General features: G+C 41.4%; 1 protein-coding gene across 2 annotated transcripts in view; it reads right to left on the reverse strand.

Moving 5' to 3' along the window:
* Positions 1-3,734: 3,734 nt before the first annotated feature.
* LOC140199793 (cell surface glycoprotein CD200 receptor 1-B-like) overlaps positions 3,735-14,122 on the reverse strand; it is a 62,452-nt gene continuing 52,064 nt past the window's right edge. For both annotated transcript variants that reach the window (XM_072262282.1, XM_072262283.1), the window contains 2 exons: positions 8,291-8,318; positions 3,735-6,182 (listed from right to left, as the gene is read on the reverse strand). In XM_072262282.1, the coding sequence (XP_072118383.1) occupies positions 6,096-6,182; positions 8,291-8,318 (115 nt within the window). In that variant the 3' untranslated portion in view covers positions 3,735-6,095. The remainder of the gene's footprint in view (positions 6,183-8,290; positions 8,319-14,122) is intronic.

Consider the following 14,122-nt stretch of genomic DNA (forward strand, 5'->3'; position numbering starts at 1 on the left):
GTGAATTCAGGGATGAAAGACAAATTCAAGATTATTGTCACATGCACAAGCACATCGATTCACAGGTGCAATGAAATACTTACAGCAGCATCAAAGGCACATAGCAATATATAAGCAGCATTCAAAGGGGGAAAGAAAGCATAAACTTACAAATTTTTTACAAGAACAAACACAATTACACCAAAAAGTCAATTTTTAGTGCAAAGTGGTCAAATGGTCAGAGTGTTGCTAACCTGAATTGATTAGGATTGCCAGTTTATATTGATTACCTTGCTGAGGCCAGGTGACAACTCTCAGACACCTCCTCTTATTTACCCCTCGAGCAGGACCCCACTAAGGAGCACCAGGCCATTGTCCCTCACGCAACTGACCTTATTAACTCTGGTCATCTCCCATCCACTGCCACCAACCTCATAGTTCCCTTACTCCACACCACCTGCTTCTACCACCTATCCAAATCCACAAACCTGCCCATCCTGGAGGACTCATTGTTTCTGCTTGTTCCTGCCCCACTGAACTTACATCTGCATACTTTGACTCTATTTATCCACAACCTCCTCCTCCCCTTGGGTTCAGTTCCTTCCTACCCACATCCGTGACACTTCACATGCTCTGGATCTGGTCAATGACCTCAAATTCCCTGGCCCCGATCATCTCATTTTCACCATGGATGTCCAGCCCCTCTATTCCCCATCAGGAGGGCCTTAAAGCTCTCCACTTCTTTCTAGATAACAGACCCAACCTGTTCCTCTCCACCACCACTTTCCTCTGTCTGGCAGAACTGGTCCTCACTCACAATAATTTCTCCTTCAGCTCCTCCCACTTCCTCCAAACCAAAGGTGTAGCCACGGGTTCTCACATGGGTCCCAGCTATGGCTGCCTTTTTGTCGGCTATGTGGAACAGTCTATGTTCCAAGCCTACACCAGTATCACTCTATAACTTTTCCTATGCCACATCGAGAACTGCATTGTGACTGCTTCGTGCACCCATGCTGAGCTCATCAATTATATTTACTTTGCCTCCAAATTCCACCCTGCCCTCAAACTTACCTGGGTCTATTTCTGACACCTCCATCCCCTTTCTCAATCTCTCTGTTTCTATCTCTGAAGACAGCTTATCTGCTGATATCTTTTATAAACCCACCGATTCTAGCAGCTAGCTGGATCTCTACCCACCCTGTCACATGATTGAATGGTGGAGCAGACTCGATGGGCCAGATGGCCTAATTTTGCTCATAGGTCTTATGGTCTTATAGTCTTATGTAAGAATGCCATGCCCTTCAGTCAGCTCCTCCGCGTGCATTACATCTGCTCTCAGGGTGAGGCTTTTCAGTCCAGAACTAATGAGATTACCTCCTTCTTCAAGAAAGGGGCTTTTGCCCCTCCACTATCAATGCTGCCTCAGCTGCATCTTTTCCATTTCATGCAAGTCTTCCCTCAACCCATCCTCCTGCCACCCCACCAAAGATAGGGTTCATCATGTCCTCTTCTACTATGCCAGTAGCCTCCGTATGCAGCACATAATTCTCTGTAATTTGCACCATCTCTAAAGGGATCCCACCACAAAGTACCTTTCCCTCACCCCCCCCACCCACTTTCCACTTTCCGCAGGGATAACTCCCTACACGACTCCTTTGTGCATTTATCATTTATCCCTCTTCACCGATCTCCCTCCTGGCACTTATCCTTGCAAGTGGAACAAGCACCATACCTGCCCCTATACCTCCTCCCTCACTCCTATTCAGGGACCCAAATAGTCCTTCCAGCTGAAGGGACACTTCACCTTTGTTGGGGTCATCTACTGTATCCAGTGTTCCCAGCGTGGCCTCCTGTTTATTGTGAGACCCAACATAAATTGGGAGACCTCTTCGCTAAGCACCTAGAGAAAGGTGTGATCTCCCAGTGTCCACCTATTTCAATTCTATTTCACATTCCCATTCAGTCCATGGCCTCCTCTACTGTTGTGAAAAGCCCACGCTCAGGTTATCCTCCTTCAACATTCCCCATTCCCTTTTCCCTCTCTCTTCTCATCTCCTTACCTCCCCATCACCTCCCTCTGGTGCTCCTCCCCCTTCTCTTTCTTCCATAGTCGTCTATCCTCTCCTATCAGATACCCCTTCTCCAGCCCTTTGTCTTTTTTCCAGTCCTGATGAAGGGTCTCGGCTGAAACGTCGAATACTTACTCTTTTCCATAGATGCCACCTGAGTTCCTTTAACATTTTGTGTGTGTTCCTTGGATTTCTCGCATCTGCAGATGTTTTCGTCTTTGATTCGGGTCTTGTACGTTGGTTCAAGGACCAAATGGATTAAAGGAAGGAACTGTTACTGAACCTGTGGGTGTGGGACTTAAGGCTTCTCCTGGCTGTTGGTAGCTGCAAAAAGATGGCATGGCCTGAATGGTTGGGGTCTTTGATGATGAATACTCAATCCTCCAGAGATACTTTTAGTGGTGGGGAGGGATGTGCCTGTAATGTATTGGGCAGATGCACCATCTGCAGCTTCTTACATTACTGTGTTTTTAAATTATTATACCCGACCAAGATGCACCCAGTCAGGATTCATTCAACGGTATATCTGCCAAAGTTTGTATTGTATTTGGTGACAAGCCAATCCTCCTAAGAAAGTAAAGATGTTAGTGCACTTTCCTTATGATTACATCTATGTGCTGCACCCAAGTCAGATCATCTGATATGTTAACGCCCAGGAATTTAAAGCTGGAAACTCTGTCCACCCAATATAGACTCATGTGTAATTGCATTCCTTCCCCTTCCTGAATTCAACAATCAGCTCTCAAATTTTGTTGACTCTGAGAAGTTGTTGCAACACCACTCAACCAGGTGTCCTATCTCATTCCACTAGACTGAATTACCATCACCTTTGATTTGTCCAACAACATGGCAAATTTGAAGACGGTATTGGAACTGCGTGTAGCCATTGTTGGGTTTGGGTGAAATCAATAGCTAAGGATTGACAAGGATGGCCAACAGTTGAAGGTAGGGATATTGGTTAGTATCTGTAGGATTTGATAGCAGGATCTACAAGGGACAACAACCAATGATGACTGCAGGAGGAGGTTGACAGTCAAACATTGTGGGTAGGAATTGGGCTGGAGAATGAGGAGCATTGATGCCTGGGATTTTTGTGGATGGTGACTACCAGGATTAGTTAGTGGGCTGGTGATTATTGGAGAAGGCAAAGCTCAGGAAATGATTGGGGTAAAAGTTACGGGGGTCAGTTCAAAGGTTAATGATATAGCTGCATGTTTGTAGTCACTGTGGGTATCCTCTGAGTTCTAGATGAGGAATTGGAGAAGTGGCAAGCTGCAGGACAGTGACATCTGCAATTAGGTGCAATTGGAAACCTGTCTTTACTTAAAGGGAAACCTGCCTGAGGTATACCACCCAGCTCTGGATTTCACTTGCTGAGACTTCATTCCCCTGTTGAACTTCCCTACAAAATTGGGCTGTAAGAACTACATTAAAAATACTTTATAATAAGGGTCATCTTGATTTATATTGACAGCACTGAATATCCATTTATATCTACAATGAGCTTCTATTTATAACACTGGATGTTAATATGAATGATTTAAAAGGAAGCATCACGAACAAGATTTATTGAAGACTATTTCAAAGGGGAAACACTAGAAGGCAATGCACTGAAAGATACAGAAATAAGAGGCTAATATTTTTGAATAGATAATATGAAAACTATTCATTATATTTACTCATTAATTCATCTTCTGTAATAACCATGCATTTCCAATAGCTATTAACTTAGCTTTTTGGTCTGTACTGAGGCCCAGATTTATCAATGAAACAGTGAGGCTGTCGTTGCTCACTAACACAAGGATGTTTCAAACAGACATCATCACCTAACAGCTACATGATTCAGGTAAATTCTGAACTGACTCTCAGAGCTGTGCCAAATGCCTTATTCGTTTCCTCTGATATATTTTTACTTGTCATGTGCAGCTCACTTACACTCTATATACAGCTTGGTACATATTGTTGGTAAATATAAGCATAAAAATACACTCTTCTGACTTTCAGAGGTTGAACTTAGAAAAAAATGTTCCATAACTCTTAAAGAATGCAGCTGCTTAAGGAGAGATATAGATAGGCATGGGAGTTAGAGAAATGCAAAGCATCTTGACAGTTTGTTTTCTACTCACTATGATGGCATTGTTCTTAGTTCAGTAACACTGCTTTGTCATTTGTTGGGAGTAGGGCATTGCTGGAAAAGCTGGTATTTACTGCCGCTTTTTGACTATATTTCAAAAGGTTGTGATGGCCCTCCCTCTAGAACCATTGTAGCCCTTCCAATTAAAGTGTTCAGTGCTGGTTGGTAGGAATTGCAGGAATTAGTCCACTGGGGGAAAAATGAAAAATTTCCATCTACAGTTGGTGTGTAACCAGCAGGAGACCCTGCAAATGCTGGCAATACAATATATTCTTGTCCTTGGTGATAGAATTCACAGATTTGGAAAGTGCTGCTGAAAGAACATTGCAATTTTTTGTAGATGGTGGGCAAGGTAGGTCACTGGTGACAATATTAAATATTCAAGCTGATGGTTGCAGTACAATTATAAACACTTCGTTGTCTCTGGTGATTGTTACCCTTGTAGCTGAAATCATCCGGACAGGCAGCAATGAGTTCATTCCAAGTGTTGATTGTGGAAAAGTATTGGGGAGTCAAGGGTCGCTCATCTACCACAAGATATCCAAACTTTGACTTGCTCCTGGAATACACTTTTAGTTGGTCCAAGTGAGCTTCTAGTTATGATGAATTTTGATTCTCGCCGATGGAGAGATTCCCCCCCCCCCACCAATTCTCAAAAACTTCAAGTTTTCCAGGGCTCTTGATTGCAAAACTTGATCAAAAGTTGACTTAATATTAACAACAATCACTGCCATTCCATTTCTCCTGTTCAATTGTGGAGGGAAAAAAATGGTTTCTTCTTGTCACTGACCAAACTAGCCAGCAGTGAGAAAGTTATTAACGAAAAAGTGTCACTTGATACCACAGTTGAGGTGTTCAATTGCTTTGTTTTTGATCAGAAGAGGACTGATTTGATGGTAATTGAGATTGACAGGGATAATAAATCAGCCATAAAGAAAGGCGGAGCAGATTCGATGGGCCAAATGGCCTAATTCTGCTTCTAAGTTTTACGGTCTAACAAGTCAGACTGGAGTTTCTTTACTTTTTATGGACATGCCATTACTGAAAAATGTTTCATTTTGACAAAGAGATGTCAGAATTGGAACTGAAGCTAAACTACAGATGCACTAGCCCAAGTTTCGAATCTCCAGCAATACAGCATGGGCATTACCTGGCCCTGTTCTCTTTGCTGTTTACAATTTATCGATGTCACAGGAGAAGAGTGGAAAGCCATATGACTGGTTTGTGCGATTATGAGAAGTTAAGGATTATCCACGAAGTAATTCAGGTAGATTGTTCCATACACTTCAGAATTACTCTTGACACTCAGCTGTTAGTCCTCCTTTAATCTATTTTATTATGTATTATCATTTATATCCAGATGTGAATTTGATGATCAGGTGTCCCACCCATCAACCTTGATGTTGGCAAGTTGATTAGTATTTAGTGATAGATTGTTGCTAATAGGGAGGGAAAGCTGATGTGAGTGACACACACAAATAGCTAGCATCATATTGTTATGACTGAATGGAGAGTATTTTATCTTGTTTCTGATGTGTACATGATGGCTGACTATAAGAAATAGGTTTTATTGGTTATAGCTGACTATGGTAGACAATGACTATAATGACTAATTTCTGATAGTAGGCATTCTCTGTTTATCAGGTGCTTAGGTCAGGTTGTGAGCAGAGCAGAGCAGTTGCATGTTTTTCTGTTTGCTTATCACCACATATTGGTGAACACATCTGTTGATGTGGTAAATATAAAAAAGCAGCTTGGAGGTTTTGCTAATTTTGGATACTCCTGATTAGTTCTGAACCCTTTTTGACACATTTATAACACTAAACTTATAGTAGTATTAAATATAATGGCATGGGATAAATATTTTATTATATCTGGTCCAAAAATGTGTAATATGATTGAGCAGAATACTTTCAAGGTTGCCTCATTTTTTCTGGCTGTAATGTATCATAAATGAGGTTCTCCATCTGTATAAAAGGTCCGTTTGATTGAGTTACACCCTAGAAGCAAAAATAGTGAAGTCTTAATATAGGAATTTTTAACATTGGCACTGTAGCAGACATAAAACAGTTTGATGACAGCAACTATGAATAAGTCCTTCAATACTCCATTGCAAATGCAGTAATTATAAAAATAATAAGTGTAATGGTGGAAATTCCCAGCTAGTTGAGTAGCAACTGTGGGGAGGGAAGCAGAATTACTATTTCAAATATGAGTCATTTTTCATATCACAACAATTGGAGCCCAGCACATCAGGGAGAAAAGCTCTAACCTAAAACTGAAGGAGTAATGAATAAAGGTGGAATTAAATAGGATAGACTGATGGCGAAGCAAAATTCAAATTAACAGTTCCGTCCATTTATAGTTTTCCCAAGCAGTACCTGCATCCAAACACTCGGATCCCTTCTTTTCCAGCCGGAGAAAGTAAATTTACTATCCTTCCTCATAATTCCAAACATCAGAGCTTTGAAGGCCAGCTTCATTTCAATTCAATAATCTCCTACTGTGCACAATGTACACTTTAACATCAGGTTTGGTTGATTATTCTTTTGCTTGACTGAGAAATTACAGATTTAGATCTACTACCTACTGTTTCTTTCACTTTTATCCTTCAGCATAGGTATTATAGAACTCCTAATACATGCCGTGTTTTAGAAAGAGACTGACAACTTTTTATCACTGCTCTGCCAGTACTTATTTTCCTAAACTCAGTCTTCCTTCTGTCCTTGTTTACCTGCTTTGATTTCTTATTTCAATTTGATGGTAGATTTCAAATCTGATAACATTGAGAATTAGAAAAAGAAATAAAGTGTTCCCACCCTTCGAGTCCATGCCATCATTTAACAAGATCAAAACCTATTTTCCTCTTCAGTTCCACTTTCCTACTCCATCCCCAGGTACCTTACAGCTTTAGTATACTAAAATATCAAATATACTCAACAAATAGTCATCAAGGTTAAGTTTTTTTTTAACTCAAGAAAAGTTCGAGTGTGGCGGTCACTCTCTCAACTTAGGTTTATTTTTATTTTTTATTTTATTAAGATACTCAAACTGTCACAGATAATGTCAAACAAAATCCTGGCCACCATAATAATGCTCTAGGTGTTCAATATTGAGCATCTGTGAGAGGCTATGGGGCATCATCAGGAGCAGTCTGTAGTCTTCTGACTCATCATATCCCCACATCAGATCAGGTGGACAACCTGGAAGCGTGCCAGAAAGAGCACCAGGTACACTTACTCCTCTCACCTTTTTTTAAACCATGGCTATATCTCTAGTCATCTTCCAGCCTTGAGGTACCACTCACATATCTTGAAAGACTCCTCAGTAATTCTATTTTTCTCAGTGACAGGGGCTGGATCACCTCAGAATCAAGTTTCCCCTGACCTTGAATGTGGCCAAACTTTTCATTACAGTATCTTAATCTACTTTTATTGACTGCCTTCTTCCTCCACAAGATCTCTTTTAAGGTCCCTAATGAGATAATATTCTTATTCTATTCCTATTCATTTTGGTCTTTGGCCATTCCATTTGAACAGAATTGATGACTTTTGAAGATAATGATCCTTCACTGCTCTTATAAATCGACTAAAAGCACAAGTTCTGAAAATAATAAAATAATACTGGATGCTGAAAAAATGAAATAAAAAGCAGAAGCAGACAGCAGGAATCTGAATGGAAACATTGAGCAGGTCAGATAACACCTGTGGATAGAGGAACAAACCTCCTGTTTCAGGTCAAAAACCCTTTGGCAAACACTTCATTTTTTCCACAGATGTTATATGACTGACTTAGTGTTTCCAGCAGTTGCTATTTTTATTACAAGTTCTGAGTCAACTGATTGTAAGGTCAGTCAAACTGTTCTACTAGGTATCTATTTTACCAGAGGATTGACGGACTACCTGTTTGGCCCTTGAGTATTCACCTACAATTGCAAACGAAATCTGCAAGGTTAAGAAAATCTAACAGTAAAGCTAAATTAAACAAACAATTTTTAAAAAATGACATGTCTCTCTTACTCCTCAAAGCCTGTAAACACTGTATGTTGGTGTTAAAGCACTAGTATTTTATAGTTTTAAATATATAAGTTGTTATAAATTATACTTACCTCAGTTGGTCCAGAATTGCAAGTACTTCTGTGGGGAGAAAGCAAAGCTGACAATGAAATATTTTAAGATTTTAAGCATTTGTTTGCTTTTCTAAGTGTTGTGTAAATACTTGGTGATTGTAAAATGAAATACAAATAAAACATAAAAGACACCAATAATTGTCATAAAGCAATTAATTTTAAGGCATTTACTTTGTCGTGTCATCATTATTATAGTCTATACTGTATGTCTGTATAGCAGGAGAAAAGTACTGAAATTAATAAATTCAACCACACAGTCATTGGAAAGGAATTTCCCTGGGAAAAAGTAAATGGAATAGTGGGCACCAGCTGTCACGTGGCTCAGAAAATTACAGGAGGCCATGATAATCATGGATGTCCTGTGGATGGAAGGAAAGCTGCCATGTGTTCAAGGGTGGGGCGGTGAGGTTGTATGGCGTACAGAAAGCACCAATGATAACCACAATGCTGGCATGAAAAATGCACAAGTTGGTGGTCAGAAATCAAGGCCAAGAACAGAACAGCCCCGTCATATGTAGTTGGGGTGAGTAAGGAAGGTATGACAGTGAGATGCCAGCTACCTGGATTTTTGGAGTGTTCAAAGTTCAGAGTAAGTTTGTTATCTAAGCACATATATTTCACCAAATACAATCTTGAGAGTAATTTTATTGCAGGCATTCACAGTAAATACAAGAACCACAATAAAATCAATGAAAGACTGTCCCAACCAATGTGCATAAAGACGATATACTGAGCAAATACATGAAGGAAAATAAATAAATAAATAAATAAATAAACAACAAATATAGAGAACATGAGATGAAGAGTCCTTGAAAGAGAGTCCTTAGGTTGTGGGAATAGTTCAGTGATAGGTGAGTGAAGTTATCCCCTCTGGTTCAAGAGTCTAACTGTTCCTAAACATCATGGTGTGGGTCTGGAGGCTCCTGTATCTTCTTCCTGATAGCAGCAGTGAGAAGGGAGAATGGCCTGGATGGTGGGGTCCTAGGTGCTGCTTTCCTGTGATGGCACTCCTTGTAAATATGCTTTCTGGTGGGGAGGGCTTTGCCCACTGGGCTATATCCACTATATTTTGTAGGCTTTTCCATTCAAGGGTGTGATGCATCCAGTCAATGTACTCTGCATCACACATCGATAGAAGTTTGTAGAAGTTTTACATAGCATGCCAAATCTTTGTAAATTTCTAAGGATGTATGGGCACTGTCGTGCTTTTTCTGTAATGGCACTTATGTGCTGGACCCAGGACAGGTCTGCTGAAATGATAAAACTGAGGAATTTGAAGTTGCTGACCCTCAGCACCTCTGATGAGAACTGGCTCAAGGACTTCCAGTTTCCTCTTCCTGAAGTCAATAGTCAGTCTTCAGAGCCTTGTCTCCCCTTGTTACTGGATCACGATGTTTCTCTATGCTTCCAGAACTCTGCTGTCTTTAATACCATGCTGCTGAATTCTGGCATTATGCCCCTTTACATCCTTGGCTAGGGGAGTGTGTGTCTGTGTGTGTTTTCACGTGCACTCATGTTGAGTGATAGGGTGAGGGGTTTCAGGCAATGATCTTCATCAGCAAGATCAGGCCCACAGAGCCTGACATTACTTTTAATAAGAATTTCTGTATTGAAGCTTCTGGTACAACACACCACTTTTTGGAAAAGACTGAAGGGAGATTTGATGAATGGAAAGTGTGTGTACTGATACACTTGGAGAATGAATTGGAGATGTCATTCCATTGTGGTGGAGAGATGTGTTGTAGAAAAGATTATTAATTCAGTGGCCAAAAATACTATTACAGTGAAAATCCTCTACTGTATTTCAGATTCGGTTGTCCATTTGTGGACATCAGCAACAACTGGTTATCTATATCTCTAGACCATTGTGGTCTCAAAAATAAGACTTTATTCTCGGAAGATTCAGGGGTGTCCACAATATGCTTGAAAAGCCTTTGTGGGCTTAAATTTATCACAGGTTATTGTCTATTCCTGTCCAAGAAGTTGTCCTGTCCAAGACCGGAAGAAGCTGCAGAAGGTCATGAACACAGCCCAGCACATCACACAAACCAATCTTCCGTCCTTGGACTCACTTTACACCACAGGCTGTCGGAGCAGTGCTGCCAGGATAACCAAGGACACGACCCACCCAGCCAACACATTTTTCGTCCCTCTTCCCTCCGGGAGAAGGCTTAGGAGCTTGAAGACTCGTACGGCCAGATTTAGGATCAGCTTCTTTCCAACTGTGATAAGACTGCTGAATGGATCCTGACCTGGATCTGGGCCATACCCTCCAAATATCCAGACCTGCCTCTTGGTCTTTTTTGCACTACCTTACTTCCCCTTTTCTATTTTCTATTTATGATTTATAATTTAAATTTTTAATATTTACTATTGATTTGTACTCCAGGGAACGCGAAGCGCAGAATCAAATAGCGCTGTGATGATTGTACATTCTAGTATCAATTGTTTGGCAACAATAAAGTATAAAGTATAAAGTAAAGTATATTCTCAATATCCTTAGACTTTGGGGAATCAAACTGTTTTTCAAACATTCCCCTGTCCGGCTGTGGTGGACCGTCTAGGTGGAAGTGGATGAATCTACTTCTATTAGGAACTCCATTGCATATCCAGGTACAGCCATTTAACTGGTGAGGAAAACACTGATAGCAGTTTTTATCCTGATAATACTGCCAGGTTGGATTGAATTCTTTTTGCTCTGTAATCTGAGTCAGCTGGAACTGTACCTCAGCTTGTAGTTCAGAAGTAGAATGCCATGTGCCTAACCTAGCCCTGTTCAGCACATCTTTCTTCTGTTAATCCACCTTTCTCCAAAAACAGCGAAAAATATGTAATGCCCTGGTTAAAGTTGTATTTCTACGGCTATGCTGTTGGGCTATTTTATTTTAGCAGTTTTCTGCAAATGCAGTGTGTTTGGTTAGTTAAGCTTCATAGACTAGAGTTTTGACTGCAGCTGTGGTAAGGAGTGCTTGCTTAGCCTAGGAATGTTGTGTCAGCCAATTGTGGTGAGGGTGGGGGTAATGCCATGGAACGTTTCAGAGAGCTGGGCAGGATTAGATTTCTGAAAGACAGTAGTCTGGTTTGGGGACTTTTGTTAGGAGGTGGGGATAAGAGGTCCAGTGAAGACACTTGGAGGATCCCACCCGAAGGGGAGACTGTATTGCAAGGGGTCCATTATGCCAACAAATAGTTTCAAAGAGGAAGTACCAATACTTCTGAGGTAAGGTCTGGTGCGATACAAAAAGTGTAAAAAACCGTAATGCTTGTGTAATGCCTTGGTTCATATTTTTACTGTTATGCTGTATGTATTTCATTGTGGCAGTTCTGTAAGAGCAGCTTGTTTTCAGCCTTTCTGGGTTATTGTTGAAGATAAGAGATGAGGAGAAATGTATGCCATCCAATTAGGATGGTCGAATTAAGGGGAGGTTGCTCTGGTGAGGGCCACTAAAGTTTGGCCTGGGGTTTTGTTCAGCAGGAGATGGAGAGAGAAGACACTGCGGAGAACTGGGGGGTGGGGTGGGGTCGTAGCATACGATCCTGTGGGAGACCTGTTTGTTCAAGATGGATTGTGAAAGACGTGAGTGACAGAGAAGTTTAAGATGAGCTCCAATTTGTGCACATTTGACTGTTTAATTAGAATGGGCCCTTTTCTCTTTGTTATTTCTTACTAACCCGTTAGTTAAGTTAAGATTCATCAATATAATTCCTTTAATCATATGCAGTGTACTGTCTGTTATCTCATGGCACTAATTTGTCTCGGGATAGCAAATTACACGGTATCCACACAACCTGGGTTTGGGGTGGGATTGAGCTGTCTCAATCCCATGAGTTTGGCAGGACTTGAAAGTGTCTTCCTTAAACTTACACAGCCAAAGAAACCAGGGTGTTTCACTTGTGTTCTGAGCTGAGTTGCTGTCCAAATCCCCGATGAACTGCTACTTAGAGTGCTGGGTTCTGTAGAAGTATTGGGGAAAGTTACACACAATTGAACGACGTTTTGAGGAATCAGCTGGTAAAGGTGTCGCATTAGTCCAGACTACTAGTGACGTGACTGAAGTCATGCTGCCTGATGGGATAGGTTCACCTGGAGAGGTAGGGCCATGGCTGGTCCATAGCTTTGCGGGGGGGGGGGGGAATGCAGCTGAGGGTGAAGATTATGAAGACAAGTTTTCTTTTATGCAAAGTGAAGAAAAGGAATTGTCTGGTGTGAGAGGTCTAATGGGTCCTTCAGCAGCTGATTTAAATTCTGGGCTATTACATTACTGGTCAATAAATGCTGAAGTATCCCTGCAGAGAGCCAAAGTTATTATTGGCTGGGAATGTTCTTTGGAGTTAAGCCCACGCCCAATGGAGAAGAAGAATTTGATGCCTGAGCAGAGCAGACATCTCAGTTACTGGATGAGAAGCAGTGCTCAGATAATATGAAAAACAGTGACTGATAGAGAGTTTAAAAGGTCCAGTTGCTGGTGAATTGAGGTCCTTAAAGGCAGAAAACCTGTTAGTCACATTAGTTAACCTTATGCAAGCGTTAGAAAATCTTTTGGCATGATAGACAGCCCAGCCGATCTTATGAAGAAGTTTAGGTACACATTCCAGGAGGAAGAGAAGAACATTTCTGTCTACCTTTTCAGGCTAGAGAGTCAGCTGCATTGTGCCGTAAATGCACCATTCAACTGGCTGAGATAAATAGCTTAAGGGTGGGGCAAGTTGTGAGGAATGCGCTGTTACATGACATGATTGCTCTATGTATTTGAATGACTTACAAGATGTGCCCTCCTCCCTTACTTGCTGAGCTACTTAGAGAAGTAAGACAGGAGGAAAATATGATGGAGGAGTGGAGGGTTTCCAACAGGCAGCTAATGTCCTCAGTTGTACCCCTGTTTGCTGAAGCGACCTCTGATGTCATACAAGTAGGAGTTTTGCAAAATGAAGTGAAAGAACTGCAAGGTAAGGTGTCTTGGTTAATGTCAGCTTGTGTATCTCCACCGATGTTGGCCACTGATCTCCCTCCTGGCACTTATCCTTGCAAGTAGAACAAATACCACACCTGCCCCTACACCTCCTCCCTCACTACCTACCATTTAGAGCCCCAAACAATCCTTCCAGGTGAGGTGACACTTTGTGAGTCTGTGGGGTCATCTGCTGTATCTGGTGCTCTTGGTTTGGCCTCCCGTATATCAGTGAGATTTAACGTAGATTGTAGACATCTTCACCAAGCATCTATGCTCTGTCTGCCAGAAAAAGCTGATCTCCCAGTGGCCATCCACTTTAATTCTACTTGCCATTCCGATTCTGACATGTCGATCCATGGTCTCCTCCACTGCCATGATGAGGCCACACTCAGGTTGGAGGAGCAACACCTTATATTCTGTCTGGGTAGCTGCCAACTCCATTCCTGCTTCTCTCTCTCACCTTATCTTCTTATCTGCCCATCACCTTCCTTTAGTGCTCCTCCCCCTTCCCTTTCTTCCATGATCTTCTACACTCTTATCAGATTCATCCTTCTTCAGCCACTTATCTCTTTCTGTTATCAATTTCCTAGCTCTTTACTTCACCACTGCCCCTCTTCCAGTTTCACTTATCAACTACTAACTTGTACTTTTTCCTCCCCTCCACCCACCTTCTTACTCTGGCTTCTCATCTTTTTTCTTCAGTCCTGATGAAGAATCTCAGTCCAAAGTATCGATTGTTTATTCATTTCCATAGCTGCTGCCTGTACTGCTGTGTTCCTCCAGCATTTTGTGTGTATTGCTTGGATTTCCAGCATCTGCAGATTTTCTCTTGTCTCTGATGTATCCATGCAGTTTGAAG

Source organism: Mobula birostris, chromosome 6, assembly GCF_030028105.1.
Source record: "Mobula birostris isolate sMobBir1 chromosome 6, sMobBir1.hap1, whole genome shotgun sequence".
NCBI lineage: Eukaryota > Metazoa > Chordata > Chondrichthyes > Myliobatiformes > Myliobatidae > Mobula > Mobula birostris.